Genomic DNA, 16,114 nt, shown 5'->3' with positions numbered 1-16,114 from the left:
GACCGATGGTGGGCTTATGTGACGGCGGCAATGAACCTTCGGGTTCCTTAAAAGCCATTTGTAAGTAAGTAAGTACATACATCTTATATGCAAAATAATATTTAAACAAGAACTACACTCGAATCAAACACAGATACTACATGCTGCATAGATGAAAGGCATTAAAATAATATTTTCAATGATATTCTATTTACTGATTAGTTACCTCTTATCATTTATCGAGATTCTCATTACTGACATACTGGTAATCACCACCACCACCACCACTACCACTATCATCATCATCATCATCATCATCATCATCATCATCATAGTCGTTGTCATAGTTATTTAAAAAGTAATTATATGAAGTTCTGTATCTGTTATATTTACCTGCCACAAAAAGAACTAGAATCTGCTATGAGTTCACACAAAAATACTTTAATTCGCTTTATGTGGAATATCACTAGATGAGCAGGTCCTCAACCTATTAGGTCGTTTTATTTCAGAATGTTTTATTATTTCTCTAGGAGTGGCTATGCTGCTGTCAGTGACTGAAATATTAAAACTGTTTCCACTACTATATTTCCTAGTATTGGATATATTTTTAATTGGCATACAATACTTATGGAAAAGTTGTAAATGGAAGTTCCATATCCTGATTCAGACCACCATGGGATAGTTAAAAAAGTAACAAGAAAACGAACAAACAAAATTTCTATAAACTTTTTATACATTTTGTAAATAGTAATTTTGAATGTACGTCATATTATTTGTGAAATATATCGGGTGTAACTGTATTTTAAAACGCCGTTACACATTATATGTGATAAATGACATATTTTGTTAATAATAATAATAATTATTATTATTAATCATAGCAATTCGAAGCAACAATATACTTTCACAATGGCGACCCATTTATAGTGGAGTACGACAAAACTGTGGCCTTTCACCACTTCTGTTCATTATATATATAGAATCATTCAAGATTGGCGACAGACACGCCATGGATTTATTCCAATTAATCGAAATTTGCAGCTTGATGCTTTACTTTTCGCTGATGATTTAGTTCTCATGGCATCAACTCAAGATGATTTACAATATTCAGTACACAATTTAAATATGGCCAGTGAAAAATATAACATGGAAATTAATATTGAAAAATCTAAAATCATGTCATTATGTGGGAAATTCCCTGTACCAAGTAAAATCTGTTTGAATAATAAAATAATAGAAAGAGTAAATACCTTCACTTACCTTGGCTATACACTTTCACCTTATGATGAAGTAGATATTGCTGAAAAAATATGTAAATATAATAAAACCATGGGGATCATTAATAAAATCATGAAACCTTCACTAGTACAAAGACACACAAGAATAGGCTTGTATAAAACCTTAGCACAGCCAGTATTAAGCTATGGCAGTGAAGCGTGGACTGTGAAGAATAAAGATGTCAGTAGAGTAACAGCAAGTGAGATGAGGTTTATGAGAGCAACAGCTGGATATACTCGCTGGGATAATAAAAAAAATGAGGACATAATGCAAGAACTTCAAATAGAACCCATTATGCAGTTCATCACCAAATATCAACTTCAGTGGAAGGGTCATCTCGAATGAATCAATGCAGAATTCCAAAAGCACTGCTTCATTACCATCCGTATGGCAAAAGATCTCTAGGCCGTCCAAAGAAGAGATGGACTGAAAATTCTAGTTTGAGACCGTAACAGGCCACTTGGCCTAATACTTGTTAGGAAGACGACGACGACGATTTTGTTAATAACAATGACAGTTTATACCACTGAAAATTATTACTGAAACATGTTTTTTTGAAACCATGATTTATTCTTTTATAAACCAGATTATAGATATCTTGAAAGTCATACACTTAGTGGAGATAATCTTTGTGATTTATTTCTATTTCTTGTACGAATTACAAGATTTCATTGAAAATTCTCAACTGATAAAGTTTTTCTGTCACCATTATCACTAAGGCTTACGAAAATGCATAATAACACGAATTTGTGTGATATAATAATTTTATCCATTTTTATTGATAAGTATCCGCCTCTTAGAACTGAAAGAAATGTTCTTTTTAATTTATGTAAAACATTTCTAAATGTAATGTAATAAAGTCAAATAAAATTTGAGAAATGAAATGTATGCAGTCTTGTATTGACACCACTCACAATCATTCAATATGCCACGTATTGGAATTTTTATACATGTAATTTTTTAGTTCTCTTGTGACCATAATTATTTGTCACATCTGAAAATAAATTATTTTAGAGCTACAGTAAAACCCCGATAAGACGCTGTTCAAGGGACTGCGTATTAGGCGGGTATACTAATTTTGACTTAAATACAGTATCTATTAGCATTTTTCTTTGTTGAAATACATGATTCATGAAAGGTAATGCAGTATTACTCCATTATGTAATTACTGTACTGTACGTTAAAGACATTTACGATACGGTACTTAATTCTTTCGAAAAGAGTCCTTTATAGTTGTTTGCCGTGTGCGTGTTCTCCAAGTCCTCATGTTTACCACACTTCACTCTCTTGCGCTTACACCAGCGAATAGGGATTATAAAGAATGGAAACTGAGCGAATTTTCCTGTGTTTTGTTTCTCTGTGTGCAGCGTTTAGTTCCACTTTCAAGCGCTAGAGGTTAGTGTAATCGAGCATACGCTAAGATAATAATTGAGAATAGAATTGAGACACAGGATCCAAACATCGCCTACCTTATTGCATAATCCAGTAACGCTTTGCTTCAAATATATTCAAGTTAACAGCTTTTCCTTATTTCTCAGTGAGAAACTAGTTGTAATAATAATATTTTATATTTCAGATATAATAAATTATATTATAAAATAATATAATGCATTATAAAGTTAAGTATCGAATTCGTTTAATATTGGTATATAATATAATATAGGTATATGGTTTTACTTCTCATAAGAGTTTTGTTTTTCCATTTTCAGCGCTATCAAATCATTACATATTATAATTGTTGTTGAGGTCAACGTCTCATCTCTCATTATAAATGAACTCTAGAGTCTAGACATTACAGTCAATGACGGATTTATTATTTTATGGATCCAATTTATTTTATTTGAGTACATAATGTACTTAGATGTATTAATTATATGTGTTATATTTCCGCTGTGTCGACTGCTAGCTGGTGTGATGTCAGCGCCAACTCTAGGGAGAAAGCAGAATCTCACGCTTTAGTTGGTTTGAAGGTCATTGAAATCAGTCCGGCTACATCAAAGATACCGACACGAAGTGTCCATTCTTTATAATCCCTATTCGCTGCTTACACCCTCCCGACATCGCAACTGCAGTGATTGAGTCGCGATTTTTTATTATCGTTATTAATGTCAATGATGGGATTGCTAATGAATCAAACAGTTGTTTCTGATTAAGAGTACTGTTTTCATCGCACTTTCGTAAGATTTCGAATTTTTCAGACCCAAAAAGCGCGTTTCGTTTAACACTCATTGTAATCGCACTCATAGACACTTCAATACACTAAAAGATAACAAACTGACCAGCAAAAATTTCCAGAATTTTATTACGGACGAGTGAGGAATGTTGCTTGAGAAAGAGAGGATTAGCAAGAGGGTGGATTATTGTAACTGTAAGCTGCGCAGGTAAAGGGTCGAATAAGAGAGCGTAACAAGAGGGTGGGTATTGTATAGTTGAAGGTTTAAATGCGCAGGTAAAGGGTCGAATGCAATACTTTTCAGGTTAATGGCACCAGTAAGTTCAATGGCCAAAATGATTCATTGCTGTTACAGTAGATTGCTGAAAATTACATCGAAAATATTCCACAAAAACGGTGTATTATGCAGGACTTGAGCGCAACAAACGGGGTATTTTATAAAGGCGTTATATATGAAATGTGCAAGGACCGAACAAAAAAAGTGTATTACACGGGATAGCGTAATAAGCGGGTGCATCTTATCGAGGTTTTACTGTATGTGAAATTAAGAATTGAAGTTTATAAATAATATGGCAGAAGCTACTATTGAACAGAGACCACATTGACTTTATGATAAATAGTTGCAGCTGAAGGATAACAATCATAAATGAAAATTGAAGATGTAGGCATTTCACCTCAATTCAAGCACAGTCTACCTTAATTGTTAATATTATATTGTGAAGGAAGAAGTTTCAACAGATACAGTGTCTATAAAAGAGGCTCAGTTCAATTCATTTGTTTTTTTTTTTAATATGATAAACATATTGAGGAAATCATACAGTTCAAAGTCACATTAGTGGATGTACTAACAAAAACTTCTTTCAATATTGTTGTTGTTTAGTCAACTGACTGAAGAGAGCTGGGGACCTCATAAGTAGGGCCCGGATTTTGATAACTTAAAAATGTTTTAAAAATGACCCATAAAATGACAGGGTCCCACGCCGCGGCGTCGTGATCCAAGGCATCCTGCCTAGGACTCGCGTTACAGAATGCGTGCTGGTTCGAGTCCTCATGGGAGAAGAAATTTTCTCATGAAATTTCGGCCAGTGTATGGGACCGGTGTCCACCCAGCATCGTGATGCATTTGGGGAACTACAATAGGTAGCGAAATCCGGTTGCGAATGCCAGCTATAACAGCTGGTGGGACCATCGTGCTAACCACCATTCTGGTTGGATGATCGTCCACCTCTGCTTCGGCATGTGGGCGTGAGGCCATCAGTCAGCTGGTCGGTCTAGGCCCTCCATGGGCTGTAGTGCCACGGATTATTATTATTATTATTATTATTATTATTATTATTATTATTATTATTATTATTATTATTATTATTATTATTATAAAATGACAGGAAGACACCACTAAAACGACCTGAAAACTTAAAAACCCCAACCAGGCAATCAGCTCAAGTGGGAATCGAACCCATGCCCGAGCGCAACTCCGAATCAACATGCAAATGCATTACCGCCTGAGCTACACCAGTGGCTAACTGAATTACTTTGATATAATACACCAACACTGTCACAACATATTATTTTTTTTTTTTTAGAATTAGAATTAGCCTGTAACATCCCTACAGGGCAAGGGCCTCTCCCCTGAATGGGAGGTAGCTAAATTGGTCAATCCTGGGTAGTCATTCTGGGAAGGTTCCATCTTTTATAGTACTGTATTAATACTTAACCTAATTAGAACTATTCACTAGTCTTACAAGGAGAGGACGCGCTCTGTATATCACCGAATGGAATAAGATTGTGTGAGATGAAAGTAGAAGACGTGCTGTTTAATGTCATACCTGGTATGGGTGGCCAATGACCCCTCGTTTTGAAAATATTGGCTATTGTTTGTGACATACTTCCGTTAGGTGCTTAATAGGCAAGCATTAGACTGTGTAACAGCGTAGCCCATATGGTTGGATGCTGAGTTGCTAAGTTCGAATCTTAACTGGTCCTATTTTTTTTCTTTTAATAATGATTAATATTATGATCACAGTAATCTATTTACATATATCATATTTCTCAATGTATTGAACGCTTCATCATGTTTTACACAGATTATAATTAGCTAACATTGTATTGTAAAGGATAAACAAGGAAATATTGCTCATGTAGGCAGGTAAGATGTGTCACTGGTGTCTGTTCTGTTTCTGTAGCAGCTATTCCACTTCATTTTTTCCCGATTCATTATGATAAATGTCATAAAAACACACAAAACATACATATTTCCTGCACCTTGCACAGCAAATGAAAGAAGGTTGTCCACAGTCACACATTTTTCCGCACTTCTACTGCGAAACAGATATCATTCACATTCACAAACACTTCTCATTCCTTGATTAAAGTTCTCGTTAACACTTTGTTAAAAATATAAAATTTACTTTGTCATACGTTAAAAGTGTTAAAATTGTTAAAAAAGGTATTTACCTTCGACAGACGGCCCGTTTCGACACTATGTGTCGTCGTCTTCAGTGTCTCTTGAACCATTTAAAATTGTTAAAAAAGGTATTTACCTTCGACAGACGGCCCGTTTCGACACTATGTGTCGTCGTCTTCAGTGTCTCTTGAACCACTTAAAATTGTTAAAAAAGGTATTTACCTTCGACAGACGGCCCGTTTCGACGCTATGTGTCGTCGTCTTCAGTGTCTCTTGAACCAATTAACAATTTTAACACTTTTAACGTATGACAAAGTAAATTTAATACTTCTCATTCGTTTATTAATTTTGATGTATACCACGCATATTTCAACATGGCTTTGAATATAGGAGCTGACAACTGAAAGTGAATAAAAAAAATAAAATAATAATAATAATAACAATAATAATAATAATAATATCAAGCTTTAAAAAATGAGAAGGCATTAGGATTCGAACTCAAGTTGCCTGGATGACAACTCAGCATTCAACCATATGAGCTACGCCGTTACACAGTCTAATGTTTTCCTATTAGATACCTAACGGAAGTATGTCACAAACAATAGGCAATATTTTCAAAACGCGGGGTCATTGGCCACCCATACCAGGTATGACTTTAAACAGTACGTCTTATACTTTCATGTCACAAAATCTTATTTAATTCTGTGATATACAGAGCATGTCCTCTCCTTGTTAGTGTAACCACACTTTTTTCACTAGTTTTTGCTCACTATTGATCTAAATAAACTTATATGCACTCATTTGTAAGCTTGAGTGTACCTACTTTACACATTTCTAATCCTGTGCACTACACTTCACTTGGTTTATTAAGCCTGTAGGCAGCAGTGCAGGAACTACTCTGGGACCTGCGTTCTTCTAAATGAAGCTTTATTTTAGCTCCGTCTACTTCTGCCGTTGGTTGATGTTCCCCAGTTGATGAAGTTCTGCATTGATGTGCGGACCAACGATTCCCATTCACTCCTGTCCTTGGCTGCTGTAGACCATCTGCTGCTGAAAGTTTTTCTCAGATCGTCGGACCATCGCATTCTCTGATGCCCCGTGCTTTTGTATTCGATCCTGGGATCCCACGCACTCGGTGTGACCATCTGTTGGGGCTTTGCCTCATGATGTGCCCTGCCCATCTCCACTTTAGCAACTGCCGGTGAATGCTGCGTCTTTTGAGACTTACTAGGCCTACTTATTAAAAGCCTGGCTATGAAATTAATATGACAATACAAGAACATTTTTATTACCTAATCATAAAACAATATGTCTATGCGGATGACGTGAATATGTTAGGAGAAAATCCACAAACGATTAGGGAAAAGGCGGAAATTCTACTTGAAGCAAGTAAAGAGATAGGGTAGGAAGTAAATCCCGAAAAGACTAAGTATATGATTATGTCTCGTGATCAGAATATTGTACGAAATGGAACTATAAAAGTTGGAGATTTATCCTTCGAAGAGGTGGAAAAATTCAAATATCTTGGAGCAACAGTAACAAATATAAATGACACTCGGGAGGAAATTAAACACAGAATAAATATGGGAAAAGCCTGTTATTATTCGGTAGAGAAACTTTTATCATCCAGTCTGCTGTCAAAAAATCTTAAAGTTAGAATTTATAAAACAGTTATATTACCGGTTGTTCTGTATGGTTGTGAAACTTGGTCTCTCACTTTGAGAGAGGAAGAGAGATTAAGGGTGTTTGAGAATAAGGTGCTTAGGAAAATATTTGGGACTAAGAGGGATGAAGTAACAGGAGAATGGAGAAAGTTACACAACACAGAACTGCACGCATTGTATTCTTCACCTGACATAATTAGGAACATTAAATCCAGACGTTTGAGATGGGCAGGGCATGTAGCACGTATGGGCGAATCCAGAAATGCATGTATAATGTTAGTTGGGAGGCCGGAGGGAAAAAGACCTTTAGGGAGGCCGAGACATAGATGGGAAGATAATATTAAAATGGATTTGAGGAATGTGGGATATGATGATAGAGAATGGATTAATCTTGCTCAGGATAGGGACCAATGGCGGGCTTATGTGAGGGCGACAATGAACCTCCGGGTTCCTTAAAAGCCAATAAGTAAGTAAGTAATCATCAGTGGCGTAGCGTCAATGTAAGCTAAAAAGCTCATCTTCCCCAGTTAATAATAATATCATAATAAACCTTCAGTCTATGAACAAAATTATTTATTAATTTTAATAGAATTTATATTTACGCATTAAATATTGTGATGCGGCAGCTCAGGATGATTTATGATGCAGCAGTAAACTAGAAGCCTGCACACACCAGCTTCCAAGCAGACTGGTTTCTCGCACTCATTCTTCTGTGTAACCCACCCCGCAGATTTTCCATCCCTTTCTAACTAAACTACACTGGTCACAAGGCTCGCAAGAAGCTAGCTTTGACATTGAAAATAAGTAGTTTCCGAGTTATCCCTTTTCGTCAGTTGTGTTCAGTTGAAGTGTTAGTGTGCATTGTGGCTGATATAATAAATAATGAGTGAAATAACAGTTCCTGACACCAATTTACTTGAATTTTTTAGGACAATTCTATTATCAAGACTGACTTACGAACAAAAGTGTGATCTAAAAAACAAATGACTGACTCCCTTGCTGTCAATGAAGGACACAACCAAAACACAGACACATACTTATGTACTGTATCTATTGACCGTTAATATTGTGATTCCTCTAACTATGACAGGGAGTGAGCTAATGTTATACATATACGTGTCTATTTGTTAGAGATATGTGTAAACCGTGATATCATATTTTACTACGTACCATTTGAGGTCATGCCTTATTTGTGTTACTTACGAGGTTCCAACCAATCTTCGACTGCTCACTTGACATTGACTACTATTTATTTTAAGACTATATTTTTGCAATACGTTTTCTCATATTGCATGAAAGACAACTTGAATTAGCTTCCCCTGCTCAAAATTTCATGCTACGGCACTGGTAATCATAAAACAATAACCAAACATAAGACAGAAAGACTGCAAGAATATCTGATTAAAGTGATTATAAGTCTTTTTAAGAGTCATCTACTGTGGGGACTCACCAGATCAGCCCTGGTAGGAATGTGGAGTAATGTCAATTCTACACGCAGGCAACAGCCAGTGTAACACCACTCTTGCTCGCAGAAAACGACATAATGACCCAGTTATTGTTCTTGTCTTTAAAAATTAGGCTTACTTTAATTTAGGCATTGCTACATGGGTTGGATAAAAAGTAGTGGCAACAGTTCGATATTTCAGACATGGCTTTATTCACAGGGGTACAACATTTACGTACCTTCTATATAGTCGCCCCCCTTATTTATTACCTTTTGCCAAATGTTTGGAAGGCGTCGTACACCATCAGCGCCTCCATCTTTGTTGATGTTCCGTATTGACCGCCCTAAAGCACGGATAAGTTCATCTCTGGTATTGTACCGGGTCCCTCGCAGTGGTTCTTTCACTTTGGTGAAAAGATCGTAATCGCATGGATCATATCGGGTGAGTACGGAGGATGTTCCAGAATCTCCCATTGCCAGCGATGCAAGAGGTCCTTGACAGCAGCTGCATCGCCACATGCTTCACCCAGTCCCTGAAAGCATTCTTGTGCACTACGACCTCGTGCCACTTCAATTTTGATCCAGGAACGTTGCTCTAGTTTTGTAAACACGATCTTAGGGTGCTCGCACTATCCCTATGAAAGTCAACGTTCTACACACTGCAGTAGATTGACAGAGTACTGTCGCCGCTGGCTACACTAACTCATCTAACAGTCCTTGTTCATGTCCATACAGCTGGCAACTCTCGAACGCACTATCGTCACGTGACAGCAGTGTTGCCATTACTTTTTATCCAACCTATGTATTTGGTAACAATAATTGAAAGTTTTGAAAAATTCTTCATAGGCTGCATTTACCAATGTTTGCACAAAAACAGTATCCCAATTCATATCAGTGTCCTTTAAAAATCTTACAAACGCTATTGGAAGACACATTCGTCTAATTTAATTGTTGAGTAATTAGTACTTGTAGTTTACTAAATTTAGGCAGTTTATGTTAAAAGGATGCTTAACACTGGCTTTATGGAACAATTTTACACAGAATGATAGTTCATATTCATCATGTGTTACACAAAAATATTAACATTTTTAAGTTAATGCCTGTACTAACATTTAGTAGGCTAGTATTCGAAACAATTAACATAAACAAATGAAAGTTCTATTTCTTTAATTGACCATTTTTTCTGTATTCCCTTTCACATAGACTGCCTCTGTTGTTAGGTAAGATCTGAATTATTGTTTCTTTTGCTGCCAGTTCCACACCTCCCCCCTCCACCAGGAAAAGTATAAATCTCTCCTGGCAGAAAAGGTTTGAATCGTAATATTATTTGTTTTAGAGTACCAGTACCATACAATTAAGTAATATCTATACTAATAATAAATCTGTAGCCGAAATTTTTCTGGTAATTTTCGATTTTCCAAAAATAATTGGTCCTAACATATATAATTAACCACCCTCAAACCGAAAATCGCTTTTTTGAAATTTTTGTTTGTATGTCTGTCTGTCTGTATGTTTGTTACCTTTTCACGCGATAATGGCTGAACCGATTTCGATGAAAATTGGAATATAAATTAAGTTCGGTGTAACTTAGATTATAGGCTATATGGTATTCAAAATACATTATTTAAAAGGGGGGTTATAAGGGGGCCTGAATTAAATAAATCGAAATATCTCGCTTATTATTGATTTTTGTGAAATATGTTACATAACAAAAGTTTCTTTAAAAACGATTTCTGATAAGTTTTATTCTCTGAAAAATTTTGATAGGACTGATATTTAATGAGATAAATGAGTTTTAAAATTAAAATAACTGCCATCTAAGGCGGTGTATTGAAATAAAAAACAAATGACTTCGTCTATAAGGGGCTTTGGACACAACAATCGAAAGCTATAAAACATGGCCTACAGACAATGTTTCTGTGTTTGTATGGTAATATCGGAAGCTAAATTAACCGATTTGTATAATTAATTATTATTTCACCATTGGAAAGTGTAGTTTCTCTAGATGGACATAATGCTATAATGTTATTACAGTAACTTGTGAGTGAATTGAGGACAGGTAAGATTAAAATAGCTTCTTATGCACAGAAAACTTGATAGGTTATTCTGTATATTCATTTCCTGTATTTCTTATAATAATGTTTATGAACATATTCATTTTTATCTCAGAGAATTAACGAACAGCGAGAGTGTATTGATTTAGTATGCAGTAATAATACGTTAGCTTAGCAATCCATTATTTTATAATTCAAATTTTAACTATGCTCAATTGAATCGTGTTAAAATACATATGCAATAAATGCAATGCAAAAAAATTGGGTAATGAGCCAAGCAGATTATGTTGCCCTGTTGTAAAAGTTGTTCCTCCTGAGATTCAAGAGCTCCCACAACAAATTAAAAACTTTCTAATTCGAGTACATCCGTTATCAACACACTTTTTCATAATATAATATAATATAAACATAATAATGAATCTGTAGCCAAAATTTTTCTGTTAATTTTCGCTTTTCCAAAAATAATTGGTAATAACAATTAAGAAACATGTTAAAGGAATTGTCATTGCACCAAATGAGTGTCTCTGGATCAAAATGATCGCATTTTAATATTTTAAATACAATTTAAATTAAGTAACATATTAAACGATTTATCCTTCTATCAAACACGAATGTTCCCTGGATCAAACGTCCCATTTTAATTATGTAATTACTTTTTATTTATTTCTAACGGGTGCAGTGGAGCGCACGGGTACGGCTAGTAAATATAATATATTCTTTTACAGTAAAATCTTAAAGAAATTAATATCTAATTATATATACCATAATAATAAAGAGGATATGAAAGTGAAAAGAAGCAATATTAGATTATAAAATTCCTGCAAATCAAGCTTACAGGTATAACTCCCTATAAAATTGATTTGAGTAATTTCGAAAGAAAAATTGTTCCGGGGCCGGGTATCGAACCCGGGACCTTTGGTTAAACGTACCAACGCTCTACCAACTGAGCTCATTGAATATGTCGTGGGCATATTTTCTAAAGGGGAATTTTATATAATTTCAAGGGAAAAATTGTTCCGGGGCCGGGTATCGAACCCGGGACCTTTGGTTAAACGTACTTTTTTTTATTAAAGTATTACATAGTACCAGTACTGGTATAAACTAAACAGTTATGTAATGCATGTTTGGTCAATGAATTGTGTGATTGTTAGTGGGAAGAACTTCTGATGAGTTACTTGTGTAGGTAGTATGTGAGAGTTCAATGAAGTATAGGCCTACCACTTCTTACTGTAGTTTATCTCATAAATGATGAACAGTGCACTTTCGTGAATTTTTTGTCACAAAAATTAGAAATAAAATAAAACGGTTTTAAATAAATTGTCGTTTCTGGTATTTTTGCATAATACTTTTAAGTACCAGTACCTAACAGATTATTTTTTGGAGTATACTTGATTTACAAAATTTTATGGTTACAGTAATTCTGGGCTAAATTAAGCTTACTCTTGAAAATAAACAAAAACAATCAAGTTTTTTCGAAGAGAAGGCTGTAGAGACCGGTTAATAAACATGGCATGTTAAAAATACTTCTTTCTTTCTTCTTCTAAATTGATTTTTGTAGCATTACAATATCTTCTGTATCAATGGTCAGCAGGTTGTGCATTTGTGCGTTGAAGCAAGGTCAGAGTAGAGGAGCACAACAGTCCTGCAGTGGAAAGCTACTGCAGTTGTAGTTCGAAGGAATTGGTTAATTTCTGATTTTATTTATAGATGGTAATTCGTCTGCATTGAAGTGAGTGTAAACGATTTGGCGGAGAAAGTACTAGTGAAAGATCATTAATATATACACATTGTTATTTTATCAGAGAGGGAATATTTATTCTGCATCTTGATTACACAACTTTTAACACTGTATCACTTCGGAATATGTATGGTAAGACTTTCCTGTGTTAAATTTCAACGTACTTCATTTACATGTTTCGGCCTATTTATAGGTCATCTTCAGAACTGGTCGTTGTTGGTCTTGGCGCCACTTGTTCTGTTTCCTGTGAGGGTGTGTTCCTGTGGTATAGTGTAGAGTCAAAGAGTGTGTGTGTTTTGAAGTTGAGCTGTGTGTTGAGGATTTCGTTGGGGTGTGTTTTTGTGTGTCTGTATATTTCATATTGTTCTAATGTGTTTAGTTTCTGGCTTTTTGGTTGGATGTGTAGTATTTCCATATCTGTGTTGATGTCTCTGCGGGTGTGGTTAGCATTTGTGATGTGTTCTCCATATGTAGAGGTGTTTTGTAATTTTGTTATGACTGTGATGTGTTCTTTGTAACGTGTTTGAAACGATCTGCCTGTCTATCCTATGTAGAAGTTGTTGCACGTGTTACACACAAAATTGCAACCTCATTCAAGAAATTAAATTACAACATCGCATACAGAAGAAATAACACTCTACAAAAACATCTCAACACACAAACAACACAAACAAACAAATACAACCACACAGGCGTATACAAACTCAAATGTAACGCCTGCAACAACTTCTACATAGGACAGACAGGCAGATCGTTTCAAACACGTTACAAAGAACACATCACAGCCATAACAAAATTACAAAACACCTCCACATATGCAGAACACATCACAAATGCTAACCACACCCACAGAGACATCAACACAGACATGGAAATACTGCACATCCAACCAAAAAGCCAGAAACTAAACACACTAGAACAATATGAAATATACAGACATACAAAAACACACCCCAACGAAATTCTCAACACACAACTCAACTTCGAAACACACACACTCTTTGACTCTACACTATACCACAGGAACACACCCTCACAGGAAACAGAATAAGTGGCGCCAAGACCAACAACGACCAGTTCTGAAGATGACCCATAAATAGGTCGAAACATGTAAACGAAGTACTTTGAAATTTAACACAGGAAAGTCTTACCATACATATTCCGAATATTTATTTATATTTGTGGAGTATGGGGGCAATGACAAATTGTTTGATTTGTTGCAAGGCACTTCAGCATGTAAAAAAATTAAATTTAAAGCATCATAATTCAGAATGTCATGCCAATGAATATTATATGACGAATGTGAGCAAGATGATTGGCAGATGTAATACAACTCAAAACAAGATATTGGTATTTCTTTGTATTGCAGTTGCTACAGTAATTTCATTTTGTGCCCATAGGAATTCTAGTGTCAGTATGTAATAATTTTTAAGAATCAAGATATCTATCTTAATTTACCATGCTTGCAATATTATCGGGAACATATTTATGTATCATATGGACGAAATCAATGTATTGGACGTCACTGTAGAGCTCAATTGAAGCCTGTCAGCTATTCTTCGCCACTCAGAGCTCTGGAAGGTGATGTTCTTAAAAGATAGCATGGCTGCTCTGAGGGATGACGTAACAGAGCACTGATCCTGTCAATCACTGTTCTATATATTTAGTAAAATAAGAAAGTAAGACACATTTGTAATATTTTTATGCTCGACCATGCCGAAATGTAGTAATTATACACCTGGTAGCAGCCCTTTAATGGACCTCATTAAAGTACACCTATTCATTAAAGTTCAGGTGTTCCACCAATCAGAAAATACCATTGTAGCAATATAAAAGCGCAAGTATCGATTATTCTCGGATATGCAATCGAAAGACAACTAGCACGAGATTAGACAATATTAAAGTCAGTCGAAAAAAACAACACACAAATTAACATCAATTCACCGTCATCTTCCAGCCTTTCACAAAGCACATTCCCGCAAATTCATTTCACCAATTGCTGGAAAAAATCAATATGGTCGAGCATAAAAAGTCGTATGAAACTTGACTATAATGGTAATTAAGACGTTCGTATGAAAATTATGAAACTCGCTTGCGCTCATTTCATAAACATACTCGCGTCTTAATTACTACCATTATAGGCTCGTTGCATAATGTACTATTATTTAATGTTCTTTGTTTTGTACTGCCATAAGACCCAGTTGTTTTATAAATTAATTTATGTATATGTAATAAAATAAATGCAATTTATTTTCTTCTGGGTTTTGATAAATATTTTTAATTTCTTTCATTTGTGCAACCTTCCCACGTATTTTGTCTAATAATATAATTTCATTATTACTATTCTACAGCTTCATTTACTTTATAGTCACCTATTCAAGTTGTGAACATTAAAATAAAATCATAGATCGTAGCATTAAAGGATTTAAAAAAAAGTTTCCATATGTTTCATTATATAAAGTTTTTCTTTTTTCAGGTTGGCCATCAAGTGCTATACAAATAATGGAGTGTCCTCTATGTACACGAAGCTTCAGAAATAAATTTAACCTCAAAGTACACATGCGTGATGTTCATGGAGATGATCAAGGTCCATTCTCCTGTCCTCAGTGTGGGAAGCAGGTGAAGAACAGAAGCTGTCTGCGGGTTCATCTGTATCGACGACATCACGTCCTCAAAAACATCCCTCATTCTCCCATCTGATCATTCAATTCCAATAACGTATACAGAACTATCAGCATTGAAACAGTCTTCATGTTTGCCATTTGGGTAATAGGTAGGGTGGCCATCCATTGGAGAAGAGACTTTTTTTTTTCGAAATGACAGTTAATCATAATTAGTTGCAAGTTATCTAGCACTTTTAAATGATAGTTCCTTATCATTGCCTATCCATGAGTAATGTTCCCATAGTCATTAAAATTATTAACGTTGATAATTCAATAGTCAAATTAATGATCAGCTATTATAAAGTAAATCATTTTGAAAGACTTGAGAAGCTTTTGCTACTTGCATATTGTTGTGTAATGAGTCCTAAATTCATTAATATATATCGAACCAACACATAAGGATTAAAAATGTAATTCAAAAGATGATTTCAACAATAAAAAAATTACATTCACATTGAAAAAGTTCGGGAATAAAATTATTTACACAAGATTGTGGTTGTTTTAATAAGTAAAAAGAAAATAATACACTTTCAGTCTTTAGAAAGAAGAATATTTCTGCATAGCTTACTTAAATGATGACTGAAATATTAAACATAACCGTACATAAAATAATTTTCATTAGTGTGCAAAATGTTAGTCCTTCGAAATCTGAAGTCTGAACACTTGTATGGTCACCATATTTAAAAAATTCAAATATCAGGACAATATTATTGTAGG

At 35.0% G+C, this 16,114-nt stretch overlaps 1 protein-coding gene across 1 annotated transcript in view; it reads left to right on the top strand.

Annotated features, from left to right (window-relative positions):
* The window catches only part of LOC138706671 (modifier of mdg4-like), a 243,974-nt gene extending 228,101 nt beyond the window's left edge, over window positions 1–15,873 (top strand). The window contains exon 6 of the mRNA XM_069836303.1: window positions 15,211–15,873. Coding sequence (XP_069692404.1) covers window positions 15,211–15,434 — 224 coding nt within the window. The 3' untranslated portion in view covers window positions 15,435–15,873. The remainder of the gene's footprint in view (window positions 1–15,210) is intronic.
* Window positions 15,874–16,114: the final 241 nt, after the last annotated feature.

This window comes from Periplaneta americana, chromosome 1, assembly GCF_040183065.1.
Source record: "Periplaneta americana isolate PAMFEO1 chromosome 1, P.americana_PAMFEO1_priV1, whole genome shotgun sequence".
NCBI classification, from domain to species: Eukaryota; Metazoa; Arthropoda; class Insecta; order Blattodea; family Blattidae; genus Periplaneta; species Periplaneta americana.
This window is presented reverse-complemented; position numbering and strand designations above follow the sequence as displayed.